General features: G+C 43.6%; 2 protein-coding genes across 3 annotated transcripts; both read right to left on the reverse strand.

The window, feature by feature from the left end:
• Positions 1–312: 312 nt before the first annotated feature.
• On the reverse strand, positions 313–9,648 carry LOC118096443 (pulmonary surfactant-associated protein D). 2 transcript variants are annotated; one of them, XM_035138300.2, is made up of 5 exons: positions 8,709–9,478; positions 3,854–4,074; positions 3,081–3,170; positions 1,435–1,518; positions 313–1,220 (listed from the first exon to the last, which is right to left on the reverse strand). In XM_035138300.2, the coding sequence occupies exons 2-5, from the start codon at positions 4,056–4,058 to the stop codon at positions 841–843; spliced, it is 759 nt and encodes a 252-aa protein (XP_034994191.1). In that variant the 5' UTR covers positions 4,059–4,074; positions 8,709–9,478; the 3' UTR covers positions 313–840. The 2 variants fall into 2 exon arrangements, with proteins under 2 accessions (XP_034994191.1, XP_034994190.1); XM_035138299.2 differs by lacking the exon at positions 8,709–9,478 and adding an exon at positions 9,490–9,648 and having other exon boundaries at positions 318–1,220.
• Positions 9,649–9,860: 212 nt separating this feature from the next.
• On the reverse strand, positions 9,861–19,175 carry LOC118096444 (pulmonary surfactant-associated protein D-like). Its single transcript, XM_035138302.2, has 5 exons — positions 19,035–19,175; positions 17,246–17,404; positions 15,516–15,623; positions 13,421–13,504; positions 9,861–11,636 (listed from the first exon to the last, which is right to left on the reverse strand). Exons 2-5 carry the CDS (start codon positions 17,400–17,402, stop codon positions 11,260–11,262), a joined length of 726 nt encoding a protein of 241 aa, XP_034994193.1. The 5' UTR covers positions 17,403–17,404; positions 19,035–19,175; the 3' UTR covers positions 9,861–11,259.
• Between the last annotated feature and the right edge of the window lie 1,503 nt (positions 19,176–20,678).

Genomic DNA, 20,678 nt, shown 5'->3' on the forward strand with positions numbered 1-20,678 from the left:
ATCATTAGCTAAACACATAGGTAAATGTTGTATCATTATCACTCTAAAACAGTAACTTCAATGTAAAATATAGTATAGAAAGGAGATACTTACAACAGTGATGGAACTGCATATTATTCCAAATGTAGCAAACCTACAAATTCAATGGAATAGTCCAATATACAGTCGTACCTTGGTGGTCGAAAGGAATTTGTTCCAGATGTCCGTTCAACTCCCGAAAATGTTCGACAACCAAGGCAACCAAGGAAGCTCCTGCTGCCAATCAGAAGCCACGGAAGCTGTGTCGGACGTTTGGGTTCCAAAGAACATTCGCAAACCGGAACACTCACTTCTGGGTTTGCGGCGTTCGGGAGCCAAAACGTTGGGGATCCAAGGTATGACTGTATTATTAGCTTCTTGGCCTCCATACTACCATACCAGCAAACCTACTACTCTTTGGAATTTGGTACACAAGGTGCCTGAAGTTCTCTAATTTGGTCAATTAAACAGCTTATTGAATGATTTCCGTATATATGAATGAAAAGGTTCTAAAAATTAGTAAGAAATTATAAGATAGTATAATTAGTTTAATTTCAAGTTTTGTACAACAGGAAAATAGAAAAGGTAAAGGCATGGGGGGGGAATCTTAAGTGTATATATGTAGGAGTGTATGGTGAACTGTATTGTATTTTGAACTGACATTGTTTTGTAATTCCCCCCCCAAAAAGACCATATATAATAATGTTATGTTATCAAGTAAATGCAATAAAAAATTAAAATTAAAAGCAAAAATAAAAATAAATAAACAGATTTTTGAATTCTGATTTAATACATCTAGAAACACCCATAAAGACAGTCAGATCAAAATTCGCACATTATTAACCGAGCCACATTACATGAGATGTCATTCCATTTGCCATCTGGATACATTTCTATGCAGTCCTCTTCCACCCCATTGGGTTCTTTTGGTGCCCAGTTTGAATATTCCATTGGTTCGCCATTAAGATGCTTGAAGATGCCTTCTGTTTCCTGGTCATTCATTCCCAAAAATACTTTTCTTCCCATTTTTGCAGAGAGTTTCAGTGCAGCGTTGTTTTCATTTTCATTCCTTGGAGAAACAACCTGGCCACCGAAATGGTTACACGTCGCTTTTGAAGTCTCATAATCACCGTCATCTCCATTAATCACAAATAGTTTTCCTCCTACTCTTGTGCTGTTTGAGAAAATGTAACCTAGAATGGCTAACAGACAATACAATCAAAATTAATTATTTCAAATGTGCTTTCATCATTAATAGCCCAAATTTAGGACCTGGGCCTGATCCATACAGCAATTGCTGTACATTTAGTTGCTCAAATGAGTGGTTTGGTTGGGTTAAGGACTGTGTATTGTCAGAGGATGATATTAATGGCAATCCAGACATCTTTCATCAAGGTACACAAACAACTAGCTTACCTTTCTGGGTTTTGCTTGCGGTCAGCTGCAAAGCCTTCAGCTCTCCTTGTAAATCACTAATATGTGTTTTGAGCAGTTCAAGTTCTAAAAGGCAAAAGGGCAGTATTATTCTTGTTCTGTTTGTGTTAAAGTATAAAAGATGATAAAAGAACAACAAAGGAAGAATCTTCTTCGGAAGTGACAAATCTCAAATCCACCATTGACCTTCTCCCTGCCCCATTCAGTTTCTCATTGTCTTAATTCCAGAAGAGTGTTAGTCTTTGCAGCAATATCAGCAGTGTCTTGGCAGAACGTAAGGACTAGCAAATGTAATGTCGCACACATTTTTGTGGTTCAGAAGAGCTCACTTCATCAGATGCATAAAGTTGACAGTGTACACAATGAACCATCCATCAAGGAACAAGGAAACTATTTTCAAACTAAAACAAATCAGGTCAAGTCTGGTTCAGAGACTCCACCCACCTCCCTTACCTAACCATAGTGACTTTGAGGCCAGAATAGAGATTCCATATCAGACACTTGTTGGGATCTCCTTTTGCATATGATGGGTGGACTGGTTCACACTTTCCAACAGCTCCAGATAAGTGACTCAGGAGTGCAGGGAGTCACAACCAGACTCACATGGAAGCGTAACTTGTGTAAAGTATTGGCCTCCCTGGAAGCCCACGTATGTGGTCATTATGGTGTATACAATCGTAGCAGGCTGAAAAAATGGCACCATACTTCCTTGCTCATAGAATCATAGAACCGTAAAGTTGGAAGAGACCACAAGAGTCATCTAGTCCAACCCCCTGCAACGCAGGAATCTTTTGTCCAAGGTGGGACTCAGACCCACAACCCTCAGATTTAAGAGTCTCATGTTCTACCGACTGAGCTATCCCAGCTCATGTGTATGTGTATGAATTAGTAGTGCGACATGGGACTTTATATGAGACTGTTTGCTTTCATCAATTAGAATCTGCTTGAATCAATAAATGAAACATTTTTGTTGTTGATTGAACTCCCAGTTTAAAGGAAATCATGGGAGTACACAGCCCCAGTTTAACCAAACTGATTTTGCAGCTGTAATCAATTGGCCATTTTAATTCAGATGGATATCTAAACCAACTCTAGACTTTTATGCATTCATATTTCAATAAAGACATATCCTTTCCCATCGTTTGGAATGTTTTTCTTTTTGTAAAGGTAAAGGGACCCCTGACCATTAGGTCCAGTCGTGACTGACTCTGGGGTTGCGGCGCTCATCTCATGTTATTGGCCAAGGGAGCCAGCGTACAGCTTCCAGGTCATGTGGCCAGCATGACAAAGCCACCTCTGGCAAACCAGAGCAGCGCATGGAAACGCCGTTTACCTTCCCACTTGGAGTGGTACCTATTTATCTACTTGCACTTTGACGTGCTTTCGAACTGCTAGGTTGGCAGGAGCTGGGACCGAACAACGGGAGCTCACCCCATAGCGGGGATTCGAACCGCCGACCTTCTAATCAGTAAGTCCTAGGCTCTGTGGTTTAACCCACAGCGCCACCTGCATCCCAGCACCACCTGTGCTACATACATAGATTCTTATAAGCCTTGTGTATAGAACTCAGACAAATGTCAGTAAAATCTCTTGGCTTGTGTGTGTCTGCAGTTGTCCACATCCCTTACCTTTTCCTCCACAGTCACCTTTCTGACCACTTTCCCCTTTAAGGCCAGGAGGCCCAGCTTTTCCTGGGGGTCCCTGCATTCCTCGTAAACCTGCCATTTAATCCAATGGATAAACAGAAAAAGATGGACAGGTGAGAAACATAATGCATTATAGTTAAACATATGAATGCACCAACAAATTTGAAAGGATATTCTGCAGGAAACGGGAGGGGGGGGGTCTTCATTGTTGCCCAAGTGTGCTCTATGTTCCACCTCTTTGGAGGAGAGTGATCAGCAGTCTTTTCTAGATGTGTAATTTGGGATCACTGAGCTATGATTTCCTCCGAATACTGAGAGAGCAACCAAGATGATTAAGGGTCTGGAAACCAAGCCCTATAAGGAACAATTGAGGGGGTTGGGAATGTTTACCCTGGGGAAGAGGAGACAGAGGAGATATGATAGCTATCTTTAAATATCTCAAGGGCTGTCACGTGGAAGATGGAGCAAGCTTGTTTTTCCTGCTCTGGAGGGTAGGACTCAAACCAACGGCTTCTAGTTACAAGAAAGGAGATTCTGACTAAACATCAGGAAGAACTTTCTGACAGTAAGAGTTGTTCAACAGTAGAATAGACTCCTGAGGGAGGTTGTGGACGGTCATCTGTCATGGATACTTTAGTTGAGATATTTGCATTGCAGGGGGTTGAATATATAGCCCTCAAGGCCCTTTCAAAGTTTACAGTTCTGTGATTTTATGACTACCATTGGATAGCTCTTGGAAATTCCCTATGCCGTACCTTGCTCTCCTTTTTCACCTCGAGGACCTTCCTTCCCATCTCTTCCTGGCAGTCCATTGCTCCCAGGGATGCCTGGCAATCCATTGCTTCCATGAATAACCGTGCAGCCGGCTCGCACTTTCTCTTCACAGTTGCATGGCTCTGGATCTGACATTCTCACCGACGAAACTCCCAGCACAAGAATGCAGAGGATATGGCGTTGCATGACTCAATGATGAAATCTAAGGCAAAGCACAACAGCATTTGTATAGTTAGTTGAAGGCGACATCTCTGCCTGGGGCCATGCCAGATAGTACATCTGAGCTTACATGACTGAATGTTCTTCCCTACAGAGAGTTCCCCACACACAGCAAAAAAAAGGTCCTCAGTAGTCTTCTCTCACACAGCAGGAATTTGTGTGTAGGAATCTTTTTTTTCTCAGGGGCAAATTCTATCACACACTTGCAGTCTAGTTTGGTTTGGTCTGACTCAGATTTTGCCACCTCATAAGTGGGCCATTGTTATCCTAAGCTAAAGTGGAAACAAGATCTTACAGCGGTGGTCATAGGTTTCAAGTTGTGCAAGGCAAATACTTAAAACATAGATTAGGATCTTCAGATTTCTCAGTCAGGGTCAAACTAGTTGGCATGTTATTCAATGCTTTATCGCTTGTATGAATGTTTCCCCCCCCCCCCAAAAAAAAATAATAAATAGCAAGAGAAGAGTAAACCTGACTTCACCCGTGGTATAGGTTTCAATCATAGCTGCCAAGTTATCCCTTTTTTTAAGGGATTTTCCCTTATGCTGAATAGGCTTCCTCACGAGAAAAGGGAAAACTTGGCAGATATGGTTTCAATTCATGCAAATAGCACATTGCTATTTACTCCCATTGCCCCTCCCCAAATCAGAGTGAACATGAGGGTCTTTTGGGGTGGGTGGGTGGGGGAGAAGTAGCAGAAATGTGGCAGCAGGTCCTAGCATGATCCACAATGCTCAGGGGACATTAGTCCTCTTCAGGCAATTAGTGTCAAATGTGTGTAGGAGAAAGTCGGCCACTGGCCTTTTTCCATCGGCCTCTATTGCTGGAAGACTGCAGTGGTCGAGCCTGCTCTCTCTGTGTAGGCTCCCACACAATGTTGACATACTAGCAAGCCATTCCATGGCTGGGTACACACCATGGATCTAAAGCACATAACTTGCCCCCAAAGACTCATGGGAACTGTAGTTTATTAAGGGTGCTGGTGTAGCTAGCTCTGTGAAGGTTAACTAAAGTTTCCAGGATTCTTTGGGTGAAATCATGTGCTTGAAAATCCCAGTGTGTATGCAGCCAATGCCTGTTAGCAGGAAGCACTCTCTCATCCCTGTTAGCAAGAAGTAGAAATCTGCTTGCTCTTTCCATTCCAACAGCTTCATTACAGAGGTAGAGATGTATGTGTATAACAAACTAGGCCAGCAGTCACAAAACCAGTTAATCATCAGTTTCATTCCTGGAAACAGTTTGGAGTGGTTTCCCCCCACAAAATCGAAGGTTTGCTAGAAGTTCACCATAGGCGAGGGCAATTGACCTGTGACCCTCCAGGAGTTGCTGGACTCCAGTTCCCATGCTCCCTGTTTGGGGATGATGAGAGCTGGAGTCCAACTACCTCTGGACAGATGCCACGAACTGGCAGGACAACAGGGAGGAGGAAGGGGCTCCTGGTGAGGGGTGCAGCTGGGACTGGGACACATTGGGGCAAGCAGGGGATGGGGATGGAGAGGTTGGTGTAAGAAGTCCTTACAGGGTGATGGAGGGTGACAAGGGGGTGGGGTGGGGGTCAGTGCACAGGAACCAAAGCAGCAGGACCCACCACCAGAGCCAGAGGGGCCCCTGTCTCCATGAACTCAGAAAGCTCTAAGGCGTTGGGAACAGTGGGAGATGTTCTCTAGGAGGCAGGCAAGGGCCCACAGCCCAATTCCCTAGCTGGCCAGGTGGGGAGAATGTGTGTGATTCCTCTGCTGGAGTAGGCTTAGAACAGGTGAGGGTCATATTGCTCATCAAGCCCAGGTGCTGCAATCAGTATGTGAGGCACCAAAGGTAAGCAGAGCTGAGGTGCTGTCTGCTCAACTGCCCATGCGGAGGGACCTTGACTTGGATGCTCCTGGATTTCCACAGGACTGTTTTGGGTTTGACTCTGGACTGTACTGGATTGCTGGATTTTAGGCTTGGCTACTTGGATGGACCCTGAACCTCATTTCCTGACCTTCAGACTTTGGACTTCGCTTGTGTGGATTGACCCTTGGACTTTGAGCTTCGGACGTGGCACACTGATTTGCCGCCAGGTAGGCCAGGGGTTCAGGACACCCTACGGGGGACTGACTGCCCCTTTAGTATATGGGGGGGGGATTTGGGAAGCACCGATTTTGATTATTTTATCCCTGCACAAGAGTAAAACAAATGGATACCTATGAGGACAACTCTACCTTTGTTACAATCAGGGTGACAGAGTCAAGCAGAAATCTTGATAGGTTTGAATTTGAGACCTTAACCGATGGGGGAATTAGGCAGGTCACTCTAGTCTCTTTATTGCCCAATGTTTGACGTGACATTTATCCATGTGGGAAAGGTCGGCTAATCTGACTATACATGTGTGTTAAACTGCTCATCCTGTTCCTGTAAATAAGGAAATTGGTTTTTTTTAAAGGCCACTGTGGAGTGGGTTGGAGTATGTGCTGGGAAATCAAGAGTTCTGACATCTGGCAATGCCAGCAGCTTAGTTGATTCAGATAAAATGTTTATGTACACGAGAACAGAGGACGTGTGACCCTTCTGGAAAATCCATCTAGGGTGGCAAGCCAGATTTTGCCGAGTGTTTACCAACGGGGGCTTGTAGAATAGCAATGCCCTGTTGTTAGTCCTCAGGACTAACCAGAGGTATAACCAGAGGTATTTTGCCTTCAGTTATGGCTTGACACGGCTAATATCAACTGCTGGGCCTATTTATGTGTGAATTTAGCTACCTTCAGGTTTTCATTTGAACAAGTGAAGTCTCAAACTGCATAGGGGAGAACAGATACACAGCCCCCCCCGCTACACCCCAGTTTATATCATCACCACCCCAATTTTTGCGGGGTCTCCAGCTGTTTTTGGACTACAATTCCCATCATCCCTGACCACTAGTCTTGCTAGCTAGGGATGATGGGAGTTGTAGTCTAAAAAAAGCTGGAGACCCAAGTTTGGGAAACACTGGTTTATACTATTAGCAGCAAAATGGCTCCCATCATGCTAGTTGAGGTGGGGGTGAAGGGAGGGTTTACACACTGTGGTGTCCCCAGGGACCTTGTCTGTCCCTGTGCAAAGTCACAATGCACTCTGCTGTGGGGTCTGTCAGGCCTGGACCATTCAGACTCAAGTGTGTCAGGCATCCATCTTCTATATTTGTATGCCACGTTTCCACAGTTCAAACCATGCTCAAGGCGGCGTACATCATAACCCCCCCCCACAAATGTGCAACATAACAGCAGTTGTTGTTGTTTAGTCGTGTCCGACTCTTTGTGACTGCAGTAGTCCTAGACAGTAGTCCTAGCAGTAGTCCTAGACAATAAATACGGTTAAAAAGCACACAGCCAAACTAAACCATTTCCACATAAATCACAACAAGATCTAAAATAAAGATACAAATGAATAAATATCAATAGCAGCAACAACCCCCGCCCCAACAAAAACAATACCCAGCCCAAGAATTGGTTCAGCAGCCTCAGCTTCTGCAGCTGGAGTCAGTCCGAACTCCACCTTCCCAGGCCAGGTGGAAAAGGCCTACAAGGCAGGGAACAGATCTTCCAGGACTCACAGCCAAGTTGGTCCCTTCAGGACTTATTCTCATAATGGCAGTATCCCTCCATGTGACAATTTATTATTCGCTGTGGCAGGGATGGGAGACCTGAGGCCACCCAGATGTTGTTGGGCTTTAACTCCCAGCCAGCATGGCCAGTACTCAGGGATGATGAGAGTTGGGAGTTCAACAGCATTCGGATGGCCAATAGACTCCATTGGGGTAGGGGTTAAACATGCTCACTGCCCTTGTTGACCCCAGATGTTCAGTGCCAGGTTTGTTCCTATCTACATAGGCAAACGGCCCTCCAGATGGGACTACAATTCCCATCATCCCTCGCTAACAGGACCAGTGGTCAATGATGGGAATTGTAGTCCAAAAACATCTGGAGGACCGAGTTTTCCTATGCCTGGTGTAGTGCCACCCTTTCATATGAATGGCTGATCATTTGCCCAAGTCATACTGTTGCCTAAAATGGAGCTCATCCCAAGGGCCAGCGTGTTTACAGATCTTGTTGCACCATTCAGACACCAGTCCCATTTCTCCACTGCTCTCCACCCCCACCCTCACTGACCCACCCCAAATTAAGGCTGCCTCCTTCACCCTGCTGAATGCCACTCCTGACACTGATTTTGGCTTCTTGGTTGTGCTGGGTTGTAAGGAAGTGGCTTTTCTAAGAGCCGATTGCCAATTGACCCAAATCAGTCAGTGCTAATCCTGACTTGTTTGCTCTCTATATGTATAATGTGTTTGCAGAGTTGAAGCCAAGGTGCTGAACTTCATTTTTTTCACCCTCACTCTCATCCATCCAGCAGTTATTTATTTCTTGAAACATGATTGCTTTGTTCTTTGTTATTACTTTATAACCATGCCAGGTATTGATGGAGACTTCCAGTGTCAAGTTTCAAAATCCCACTGTAGCTTATTTTGTTGCCTGTTTGGGTGCATAACTCAGGAGTAGGAGTAATAAGCTTGGTCAAGCTGGATTTTATAGGAGAGAAATAAAATGAAAACATGTCAGATTTAATCCTTGGGGGTATTGGTAGTTTCGGCAAGTTCAAACTTACCTGTAGTCTGTATAAATAGCAGCATATCTATACGAAAAGTAGTGTCCCGTATGTATTTAACTGTTTAAGAAAATGAGCAGTAAGTGACCACGCACACCATAAAACAGCAAAATAAATAACTGTTGGCAAATACTGTCCTCCGACCCCCATATTACCATCTATCTTGGACCTGGTCCTCACCAACTGATTGACAAAGTGGAAGTACTGGGACCCATGGGAGGAAGTTTATCATGTCCTCTTGGGTTTTAGTATACAGACAAGGGAAGGTTGAGTGTAGTTGGACATGCAATCACAAATGACTTGAGGGAGGACATCCCAGTGGTAGGTACTACCGCTGAGAAGACCCATTTGTCACCATGTGATAACTGTCTGCTGGCCATGAAATGACCAATAGGGTCTCTTTGGAAGATCTTAAAGATTGGATTGTTCTGCACCAGAGTAGATAAGCTGTTGTAGTACATGGGGTTCCTGGGTAGTCTCCCAACCTGGTGTTGATCAAACTCAGACCTGCTTAGCTGCATCATGTTCCCCAGTTCATGCCTTGCCTCAAAGTCTATGGCATGGCACAAGGCCCCACTGTTCATTCACCAGGGAATACAGCCAACCTTGAAATACGAACTTCTTCTTTCTCTGGGATCCATCTTTTAACTCTGGCAAAAGTGATTAAGATTTTGGCACAGCAGCAACACAGCATAGATTAGCAGAGTATTAACATTGATTGCAGGTTGGTTTGTGAAAAGTCATGATTTATACAGCAGTGAAGGAAAAATTACCAGCTTACCTTCGGCAGATCCTCTCCGAGTATGACCTAGCAAAATCTGATTCCCTCCCAGCCCCATATCACTTAAAAGTGGTTTACGGCCTGGTGGATCCACCCACTCTCTATCCTCTTGTGTGAAATGCATCTCTTAACCCTATGTACAAAATATGCAGCAATGACTCTCAGCTGAAGAAAAGTCCAGATGAAGCAAGAACTATCTGGGGAAACTGCCAATATATCACTGAAGTTGCTATTTGTCAAAGCAAATCCCTCCCCTTCATTTTTAAAGCACAGAATTACACAACACTGTTGCAACATAGTATGGCAAAGTGGTCTATGGCTGCTGCTAAAAAGAAAAAAATCACTTTAGGGAAAGTTAGATTCAGAACTAAATCAAACAAACCAAAGGTATTTCTGTATATCTTTTATTTTAATTTTGCACACTCTTAGGCTGGATACACCAAAGAAGTGTTTCATTTAAACACGTTGTAAACTCATACAGGGAAATCCGGTTGGGAAAGATGGGACTCCACAGCGCCATCTGGTGTCGCAGCGTTATATCGCATATACAACACATATAAAACACTTTTTCTTTACCAATCTAGCTGAGTCCTTAGATTGAGAGTTTCATTCTGCACCCGCTATTTCAAATTTGGAAAAGTTGGCAAAAGTCCTTTCCCTGCATCTGAAGTAGTAAAATAGAGTTACCACTTCATGGGGTCATTTTTTAAAAAAATCCTCCATCCTTTCTTTTAAAAAATCAATACAAGTAGAAAATGAGAACATTAGGGCGAAGGCAAAGTAGGTGCTTAGAAGAGCTTTTGGAATATTGTGAGATGCATTAGTGAGGGTGTATAGATTTATTTCTGCCAACTGGTAGTCTCAGACCCTCCAAGTGCCCCTATTTTCCAGGGACAGTCCCAGATTTACAGAAGCCGTCCCAGTTCCTGATTTGATCAAATGTCCTGCTTCTTAGGACATCCCTATTTTCATTGGAGTAATGTTGAAAGGTATTTAGCCTTTGAAGGTGTCTGGAAAGAATTTCTATAACAGCACACACAGTGACACCAGCTCCCCCAGTGCCAGGTTTTCTGCTACTGCCTGTGTGGCTATTTGTGCCACATATTTAAAGTAGCAAAAATTAAATGAGAAGAAGCAGAGGTGTGGGGCTCTGCGCGTGTAGGATGCTGTATTGTACACACCTGCATAAGTGCACATTTGAAATATCCCCGGGGGAAATGCAAAAGAACAAAGTTGTTCCATAACAACTGTAACAATAATGGGGGGAAGTTGGTGAAGTATCTGAGATTTCAGAAAGTGAAAGGCCAGGAAATGGTGGAAATCAATGCCAAAAATGGAGGATGGACAGAAAGATTTCCCAACTAATTCTGCAGGTTAAGTCACTTCCAGTGTTCAGATGTCATAAATCAGGTTAGGGGAAAAAATTTTTTTGGAATAGACAAGTGGAAATCGCAGATGGAATGAGCAAGCAGAAATGCAGTGGGTTTGCTATTACATTGTGTGGCTTCATAGTGAGCAAGATGGTACCATAATGAGCAAACAGGCTATTGTGGGTTGTGTCTCTTGAAATGGATGCTTGAGTTGCGTAAAAAGAGGACTCTGTTAAAATACGGACCGAGTGGAGGAGATGGTTTCTCGCTTTGTACAGAAACTGGGGGCCAGTGGATAGTCCCCATTCTCTAACAGGGTTCTTACTGGATATTCCCAAATACGATCGGGGATCTTGCATGTCTTGCGACTGGGCAGAAGATTAAAGACTGGCAGCCAAGATTAAAACTCGCACACTATTAACCGTCTTTCTGTGCAGGACTTGTCATTCCACTTGCCATCCTGATAGAATTCAATGCAGTCCTCCTTCCCACCAGCATTGTTTGGCTCTTCGTTTGCCCAGTTGGTGTAATTTACTTCATTGCCATTCAGGTGGACAAACGTGCCTTCTGACTGCAAGTCGTTCATTCCCAGATAAGCTGCCTTGTTGTGACGAGCAACTATTTGCTGGATGGCTGCGTTCTCAGCAGAATACCTCGGAGAGGCAAGCTGACCACCGGCCTGGAAGCAGGTCGCTTTGGCTGCCTCAAAGCTGCCTTGGGAGCCGTCCGTTTTGAATAGCTTCTCACCAACACTTCGGCCATTTGGGAATAAATGAGCTAGAGGAATATAGAATCAGTTACACAGCTGCGTTAAGTTTTGGCTTCACTGAATGGTACTTGATTAGTTATTCCTCCTCAAGTGCAAGGCAGTCTGGGAAGGTTGTACAAAACGGAAGCTCTAGGTTGGGCTCTAGGTTGAGCTCTAGGTTGGGCCAAAGATCCTTGCATTGCAGGGGGTTGGACTAGATGACCCTCGTGGCCCCTTCCAACTCTGATTCTATGACCCCTGATCCTTTTAAGAGGATATAGCAGGGATTGAACTGGGGGCCTTCTGCAATGAGAAGCAATGAGAAGGTATGGTCTGATCCCTTTACTGGAAAAGGATTATACACATCCTTCTTCCATTCCAACTTGCATCTTGCCCAGAGGAAAGAATCACAGAACTTGATGGAAAATGTATTTTAAGCTTACATTCTAGCTAGCTAATGGGTGGCAAAGCACTCTCTACCACTTTTGTTGATTCATGTTGATGCTTAGTTTTTTAATATGAAGTTTGGGTAGTGTCTTTTAGGTTGAACCTTACGAGTTCACATTGATATTCAAGTACAGTAATCTTTAGTGTGGGGACTTATCGGAGTGCACTGTCTCTCTGCTGGTTTGAAATGCCCTTAGGAAATGTAAATCACTATAGTTAGAATAGGTGCTAAACCTGCTGTGACTTTAACTATATAATTATTTACAAATATGAATGGGAATCAGGTTTGCCATAAATCATACAATTAATGCTTTGGTCATATGAAGCTTAGCAGTTCTTCCCACGTCTAATCCTCATGTTCATGGCCAGAATCAGGTTTAACTCAACGATAGCAAATCAGAACTAATGACCTTATTAGCAATGTAGAGCCAACACAGTTGCCATTTTAGACAGTAGGGGGCTGTCTAAAATTGCCGCTGTTCTTTGTGTTGAATACATGCTATATGGTAATTTATGAACCTAATAGGTATCTAAAGCAGGGGTAGGCAACCTAAGGCCCGTGGGCCAGATGCGGCCCAACTGCCTTCTAAATCTGGCCCATGGACGGTTCGGGAATCAGCATATTTTTACATGTGTAGAATGTGTCCTTTTATTTAGAAGGCATCTCTGGGTTATTTGTGGGGCCTGCCTGGTGTTTTTACATGAACAGAATGTGTGCTTTTATTTAAAATGCATCTCTGGGTTATTTGTTCATTCCCCCCCCCAAAAAAAAATATAGTCCGGCCCACCACATGGTCTGAGAGACGGTGGACCGGCCCATGGCTGAAAAAGGTTGCTGACCCCTGATCTAAAGCCATTTGCACATAACAAAATATGTATTTTATCAAAGTAATTGTTGAACTGAAATACAATTAAGAGGTTTATCTTATATTTTTGAAATGTACATCTAGGGTTTTTTCTTTAATTTTGGGGGGGACCCCCAAGAGAGTGGGGCCCTAAGCTATAGCTTGTTTAGCTTATACGTAAATCTGGCGCGGAGTAGGATCAGCTGAGCTTCCTTCGTAACATACTAATCTATATAGAAGGAGATTGTTTTGCCCTTTTGGATGGGGAACCTTCAGACATGTAGCCCTGCCCTTGCCACTTGAAAGTGGTACAGTCCTGAGAAAGCTTACAATCTGTTGATTTTCTCTCTCTGAGCTTTAACTCCAAGAGCCAGAGCAGCTGGATTTAGGCTGCATCGTCATATTAAAATCAACATGTACCGGTAGGTCCCTCTGCAGGACACTTGATAGATAACTTCATGCGTTTCGCAGAAAATGATATCTGATATCCACATTCTTGCCCGTCCACTCCATTATCTCACCATTTTGGTTCTTGAGCATAGCATTTCTCAGAGCCTCTACTTGTTCTTTCAAATGGGCCACTTCAGATTCCAGGTGCTGAAGTTCTAAATGAGGTAACAATAAAGACAAAATTCTTAATATTGAGATGTAAAGCATATACAGTACTGAGAAAAGCATGACAGCCAGAGGAACCACCTCTGTGGTAAGCCACAAGTGCAGCGTCAAAAACCTCTGGATTCTCCGCCTCTGCTTCTCAGTTTTTGAAAAAGTACTTTAATAAACACAGGAAGTAATGCAGTTCAGAAGTCAAAGCTGCTGATTTAAAAACAAGTTGATGACCCCAGTTGTCTAACGAAACTATTTTTGCCTAGATTCAGGTGGGCAAGGTTGGGCTTGGGAAGAAATTGTTTGGTTCACATTTTCATGCAAACCTGCCTAATTGACATCTCCAAAAACCACACACTAACAAAAAAACTGGAATCCTATCAATCAGCTGTCCGGCAGCTGGTGATTGAGGCCATCTCCATTTCCCTTTCTCCACTAAATAGTTTGTTCTCGGTAGGATTCTGGTTTCTCTTTATTCTTTTTCTTTAGCAAACTTTTCCAAAAACACAAATTGGAGATAGATCAAAATTGAAGCAAAATGGGTAGAATGGGTAAGTATTATGAGGCTTAAGTCAGCTCAATAAATAGATTTCAGTTTGTTTGTTTGTTTGTTTGTTTGTTTGTTTTAAAGGACTATACAAATGCAGTCCTGGCTGCTCTGTGCAAATGCTGCAAATCACCACTGCCATCTATTAGGAACTTGGACCCACGTATCTTGTTTGAGATGTGATTGTTCTCACCTTGATTGGGGCGCATGTAAAGGATTTTGCCAATGTGGTTTCTCTAACAGCACTCTTAGTAGATCATGATGGAAGCATGATACTATATCAGGCATAGGCAAACTCGGCCCTCCAGATGTTTTGGAACTACAACTCCCATGATCCCTAGCTAACAGGACCAGTGGTCAGGGATGATGGGAACTGTGGTCCCAAAACAACTGGAGGGCCGAGTTTGCCTATGCCTATACTATATCCACTAAGTATGCTGTTATAGGAATCACATAGGTGGAGGCATTTAGGCAGACTTCCTAATAGGTGTAGGACGAACTGCATCAGCAACTGAGTACCTACCGGTATAGAGAGGGGAGTCTTAAACTACTGACATTGTTATATAATGAGCAAAAAAGCCAACCATTATTCCAAACTAACTGGCATAAAGCCTATTGTGGGCATTTCTTGGTGACACCTGGGGAAATACAGTGTGGTCAAGTCTTGGAGCCCCTGACCATAGAAATGCTCCTGTTATAGGTTTACAAAATGTGAATTTTATGAAACTGAAACAACCAGATGACCCTGGTCTGCCTAGGTCTTTGTACTGACAATCATCTTCTTTCAGATGTTCTCTGTGATGCAATCACAGTGTGTCTGGCTGTTTACTGGGAAGGTTGGTGGTTCGAGCCCACTCAGAGACTGCTGTGGGCAGGATCCCTGTATTGCAGGGGGTTGGACTAGATGACCCTTGGGGTCCCTTCCAACTCTACAATTCTATTATGAGTTTATCAGATCAGGTTTTCCAGAGTCAGGTTTTTTGAAGAATCATCAGGAAGTGGCATTTCCCTGTTTGGGTTGTTTTTGTTCTTTGGTCATTTGTTACTAGTTGGTTTAAATGCGCCCTCTTGTGGTATAATAGAGATATAGCCAAAATAAATGTGCAGTTAGTTTAGAAGTGATGGATTTTCTCATCCGTTGTCACAGGGAAATGTCGCCACAAGGTGAGATCTTTCTTTGTAATTATTTGTCAGAATAAATGTGCTCCCAGATACAGCCACCGTATTTGTTTGCTTTAGGTGGCTGTAGGTGGAATTATACCTTGATTTCAGGTGGCTTTGACTTTACTACTACCTGGTGAAGGAAAGTGAAACCATTGAGATGATGCCTTGTACTTTGCAAATACTCTTACATGAAAGCAGGTTGCATTCAGAGGTTGTCTCCTCAGTGTCCAGTATGATTTGTCCACCAGAGAAGAAAGATGGCAGATTAGCAGGTAGCTAATCTATGAATAGGCTCCTACCTCTTGCTCCATGGTCCCCCTTTGGTCCTCTTTCACCTACTAGACCCCGATCTCCTTTAGCGCCTTGAGGCCCAGCTTTTCCTGGAGGTCCCTGAATTCCTTGGGGCCCTAGAAATCAAGGGATTAATTGAGCAGGAATAACAGGACGTAAGAAATACGAATCCATGTTCAAGTTCTACAAGAACACCCGTTGCATGGACAAACATTTAGATCCCGATCAAACCTTGAGTGGACGGCCCAGTTCTGGCGGTGATGCGCTCATACTTCGGCATCAAATACAGAAATACTTGTTTCGAAAAGTTCTGACTAATGGCTAATGGTTTATTTTACACTGAGCCATGAAGCTCACCTCAGATTGCCTTATTGTAAGAATCAGCAGCTACTGACTGAGCCGTATCCATCCCATCAGGGCTATCATTGGTCCCCTAGATACCAAACCAAAGCCAAGGGGGGGGGGTATCCTCAAAAAGTGACAATTAGGATAGTGCCAGGGGAGGCAGAAATGACAGCGGTCTGGTTTAGAGACACACACAGAGTGGTAGCACCTCAATGCAGGTCACTTTGCTCCCTCCTCAGAATGGTTCCCAGTCGTGGTCCCTCCCCTCTTGCTCTAATTCTAAGGTGAAGTGGGAGAGTACAAACGCAGGCAGATAATGATCTGGAATTAAAAATGGCTGACTGCGCTGCAGAGCTCCACCAGGCGATGGGCCTTTTGAAGCATTGCTGCCTGGTTTGGCAGGGCTGGGGCCAATGTCCGGATGGCCAGCAAGTTTGGTTTGGCTGCCACGGTATTCAACTTTGATTGGTATCTGGTCAGTGTGTGCAGCGGGCGGTGCCGGATTTACGTATAAGCTAAACAAGCTATAGCTTAGGGCCCCACTCCCTTGGGGACCCCCCAAAAAAAACTAAAGGAAAAAAAAACCTGGATGTATTTTTTTCAAAATTTAGGGTAAAAAACAAATACGGTAAAATAAAAAACCTACATACAGCAACAGTATTTTGTGCTGTGTAGGCTCCTATGATGTAAGTAATGGGCCCCGCCTGCTAGCCTGCTCCCTAAAGTATCACTGGTTTGCTCATTTCTATATATAGGGTGCCTACATTCTGCATGGACTGGTTGCATGACAACATGTGCAAATTGCTTTAGTTACCTATTGTTGTTGTTTAGTCGTTTAGTCGTGTCCGACTCCTCATGACCCCATGGACCAGAGCACACCAGGCACTCCTGTCTTCCACTGCCTCCCGCAGATTAGGTCCATAAATTACCATATAGCATATATTCAACACAAAAAAACAGTGACTATTTGTTGTTGACAAAGGACAACTGGACATATAAAGGGCCCCATTACCTTCAGTAGCTTAGGACATCATCAAACCTAAATCCGGCCCTGGTGGTGGGGTAAAGAGGCTGGAGTGCAAGGGGCTGTAAACGTCGCCCCTGGGAAGGCGGCGAGCGGCCATTGCTGACCAAGGTCCTTACTACACAACAGTCATTTGTCTATACCAGGCATCCCCAAACTGCGGCCCTCCAGATGTTTTGGCCTACAACTCCCATGATCCCTAGCTAACAGGACCAGTGGTCAGGGATGATGGGAATTGTAGTCCAAAACATCTGGAGGGCCGAAATTTGGGGATGCCTGGTCTATACTGTAAGGATTGCTTGCAAAGAGAAGAGTATGGCATATTCCCATTCCACTAAGCCCATCCCTGACTAGTCTTTGTAACTGTACCTTGATCACCCTTGTGTCCTGCTGGACCCGGTAATCCATTGCTCCCAGGCATTCCAAGAATGAAAGGGCATGTGTTGTCCTTGCCTGCAGTGGGGACTGCGCTTTGTGAGAATGCCGCCGGCAAGAGAAGGAAGCCAAAAGTCCAAAGGAATCCCATGCCTAGAAAGTTGATTTTAGAAGAATGCATGCATAGCCTTTTCAGCAAGATCTACTGCAATTTTTTTTACGGAGAACAGTTCTAAAGTGATCCCAGTAAAACAGTTGTGTGAAATAATGATTTTGTTCGTCTTGAATGGAAAAAAAATGTTGTATGTAAGATATAATTTCAGGTACTTTTGAGTCGATTGGCAAATGCACATAAAGAGTAGCAACTGAGCATATTTGAATAAAGGCTCAGGGAATGTGTATCAATAGCACCAACAGGAGGTTTTGTACTCTGGATGTTCAACATGGCATAGCCTCCCTGTAAGTTTTGCACACATGTTGCACAACAGGGAGAGTTTCAACTAGGGTTGGCCAGTTCTGCATGTGTTCATTCATAAATCTGTTCCATCCCATTTCCTCTTTAAGATGTGACTTTTTAAAAAAAGAGATCTGCACACACACACACACACACACACACACACACACACACACACACACACATTTAAATACTTCCTTCATCTCAACATATGGATTTGTAGTTGCATTTTATGCTAAAATACATGTTTTATAATCCATTGTGGTAATTTTTTTAAAGTGAAATTTATTGGAGCTTTTCTAGTGCAAACAGCAAGCACAAACCTCTGATCAGGATGGGGACCATAGCAGGCCCCTCTAAAAGGCTAAGGCCCCCCCCCCAAGCAGTTTGTGATCTGAAACCTTCCCTGAACTTATTTGGTTTAGGAAGCCATTCACATTTGTGAATAGTATTTCACCTACCTCCGTTGCCCCAACACCTATGACTGAAGATGCTGTGGACTGAACCTAATGTGCTTATATACAAAACTGGCTTTGAAATGTCATAGGGAAAATGACAATTGGGGGATTGTGAAACTAATTGTGGTCAGAAAAACCTCAACCTTCTCTGAAAATGAAATTAGAAAATAAAAATAACAAGATATAGAAATGATGAGGGAGTGCATTGATTCAAAACCATACTAGAAAGATGTTATAGGTTCTGTTAACAGAGGGTAGAGGGAGCAATAGCTGCCAGGAAGGGCACTGCATGATTTCTTCTCAGGCGAGTCATAGAAAACCCATCTTCAAATGAATCTATTATTATTTTTAGAAGAGGCATCCCTCCTGTGTGAGAGTTTTCTCAGGATTGGCTTAGTGGTCACAATTTTTATAAGTGCTTGTATTAATCATCCTTAACATTTAGAAGGTCTTGAAAAATATTTTAATCTAATCAATTAACCAACTAAAGCCCACGCTCCTGTATCAGTTACTTGGGAACAAACCCAGTTGAAATGAATGAGACTGAATTCTGAGTAGACCCGCATAGGGTTGCAGTGTATAGTTGCAGCCCCAGTACACATGCAAATGTTATTTTATGTAAAGTATTTTAAATCCTGCCTTTCGTCCATATGGAGACAAGGACGTAGAACAACAAGGAAAGCAAATGTATAGTAGCACTAGAATTTTCAAGAAGATTAAGACTGCTAAAAACAATTATTGGCAATCATTTTGTGGCTGGAATCTGGCCGAAGCAAAATTACATGGGAGTTTTTTTTTTTTAATGAAGAACTCTCTCTTTCACTAGTGCATAGAGACAGAAAAAGGTTCCTATTTCCAGGATCACACTTACCTTCTTCAAGTCCAAATTTTGTTTCAATATTGGAAGCACCCCAGCGTCCTCTGTGTTTATCACTCAAGTGAGAATATTCTCTCTCTTTTTTCTTCTTCCACCCACTGTGTTTATCAGCTGAAATACTATGGAGCAAAGCTCAAGTCCCCACCCACCCCAGAGTACAAACAGTCTGGAGCTTCTACAGTGTAAGATAGGGTGGGTTTTGGGTCCACCCCCCAAGTTGTTGACCTTTGAGAATGCATTTTGCAGTGGCGTTTTTTTTTTTAAAGTACAATTCACATATCATTCCATAAATCAATAAGATGATTGCACTACAGTACAATATAAGCCTAGTGTCAACTTGCGGGGGATGGGGACGGGACCCACCTCAGTATTGAAAAACAGACAAGTTCATAGATGAGCTAAACAAAGGCAGCAAGTGTTGAGGTGGGCTGGATCACATATTGGTAGTCAACATGCTTCACGATCTGCTGTTCCTCTAATAATAATAATAATAATAATAATAATAATAATAATAATAATATTTATTTATTTATTTATACCTTGCCCATCTGGCTGGGTTTCCCCAGCCACTCTGGGCGGCTTCCAACAGAAGAATAAAATAATCGATTAAAGATTAAAAGCCTTCCTAAACAGGGCTGCCTTCAGATGTCTTCTAAAAATCTGGTAGCTGTTTTTCTCTTTGACATCTGATGGGAGGGAGTTCCACAGGGCGGGCGCCACCACCGAGAAGGCCCTCTGCCTGGTTCCCTGCAACTTGGCTTCTCGCAACGAGGGAATCGCCAGAAGGCCCTCGGCGCTGGACCTCAGTGTCCGGGCAGAACGATGGGGTGGAGACGCTCCTTCAGGTATACTGGATCGAGGCCATTTAGGGCTTTAAAGGTCAGCACCAACACTTTGAATTGTGCTCGGAAACGTACTGGGAGCCAATGTTTCATATACTGTAGTTCTTTTGATTCCATTCACAGGAGCAACTATTATTTTAGTAGTGTGCCAGTAAATATTGCCTCTGAGAGTCATGAGTGCCTGTCTCACATCAATGAACCCCCAAGCAGCTTTTTAAAATGCACTGCAGGAATGGGGCTTCAGAGGACCCATCTGAAGCTTAGCCATGTATTTTCATCCCCACCTACAGCACCATCCATGTTGTTCCCAAGCCATGGGTCTTCATTTTGCTCCGAGTGCTTATCCTGGAGTTCCTCAGGAAGTGAGGCCCCCCACTCTTGCCTTGAGGTGGGCAAGTGACCTAATGGTCGTCCCAGGGATTTGATCTAGAACCTTCTCTGGTGGCTTCCACCTGACATGGCAGGTTTCCCACTGCTTGGCACATCCCCATGTTGCCAGATGGTGGCTGTTGCCTCTCGCGCTTCTGCCAAGCCATCTTCCACCCACCTCTCGTGTATGGAGGGTAGGCTTGGGGTGGAATTCATTGACTTCCTTGAAAATTACTTGATCCATACGAAGGAGGTTTAAGAATTGAAAGCAAAAAAATCAAGAAAATCACTTGATGCAACTTTTCCTGGACTCTACCATTTCAGTCCATGTGAAGGGGGAAAGCACATGATGCTCCCCAATTTAAAATGCTCTTCTGCAAAGAAAACAGTGGAATTTGCCAGAAAGCACATAAGTAGTGTAATTTAT

The sequence above is a fragment of the Zootoca vivipara genome, chromosome 5, assembly GCF_963506605.1.
Source record: "Zootoca vivipara chromosome 5, rZooViv1.1, whole genome shotgun sequence".
NCBI classification, from domain to species: domain Eukaryota; kingdom Metazoa; phylum Chordata; class Lepidosauria; order Squamata; family Lacertidae; genus Zootoca; species Zootoca vivipara.

Coding starts and splice junctions, on each gene's coding strand:
- LOC118096443 (XM_035138300.2), bottom strand. CDS start 4,058: ATGCAACGCCATATCCTCTGCATTCTTGTGCTGGGAGTTTCGTCGGTG. Junction 1,519..3,080: donor AGGTGACTGTGGAGGAAAAG/GTAAGGGATGTG, acceptor TTTGCCTTTTAG/AACTTGAACTGCTCAAAACA. Junction 1,221..1,434: donor CGCAAGCAAAACCCAGAAAG/GTAAGCTAGTTG, acceptor ATTGTCTGTTAG/CCATTCTAGGTTACATTTTC.
- LOC118096444 (XM_035138302.2), bottom strand. CDS start 17,402: ATGGGATTCCTTTGGACTTTTGGCTTCCTTCTCTTGCCGGCGGCATTC. Junction 15,624..17,245: donor AGGACACAAGGGTGATCAAG/GTACAGTTACAA, acceptor CTTGATTTCTAG/GGCCCCAAGGAATTCAGGGA. Junction 13,505..15,515: donor GGGGGACCATGGAGCAAGAG/GTAGGAGCCTAT, acceptor TACCTCATTTAG/AACTTCAGCACCTGGAATCT.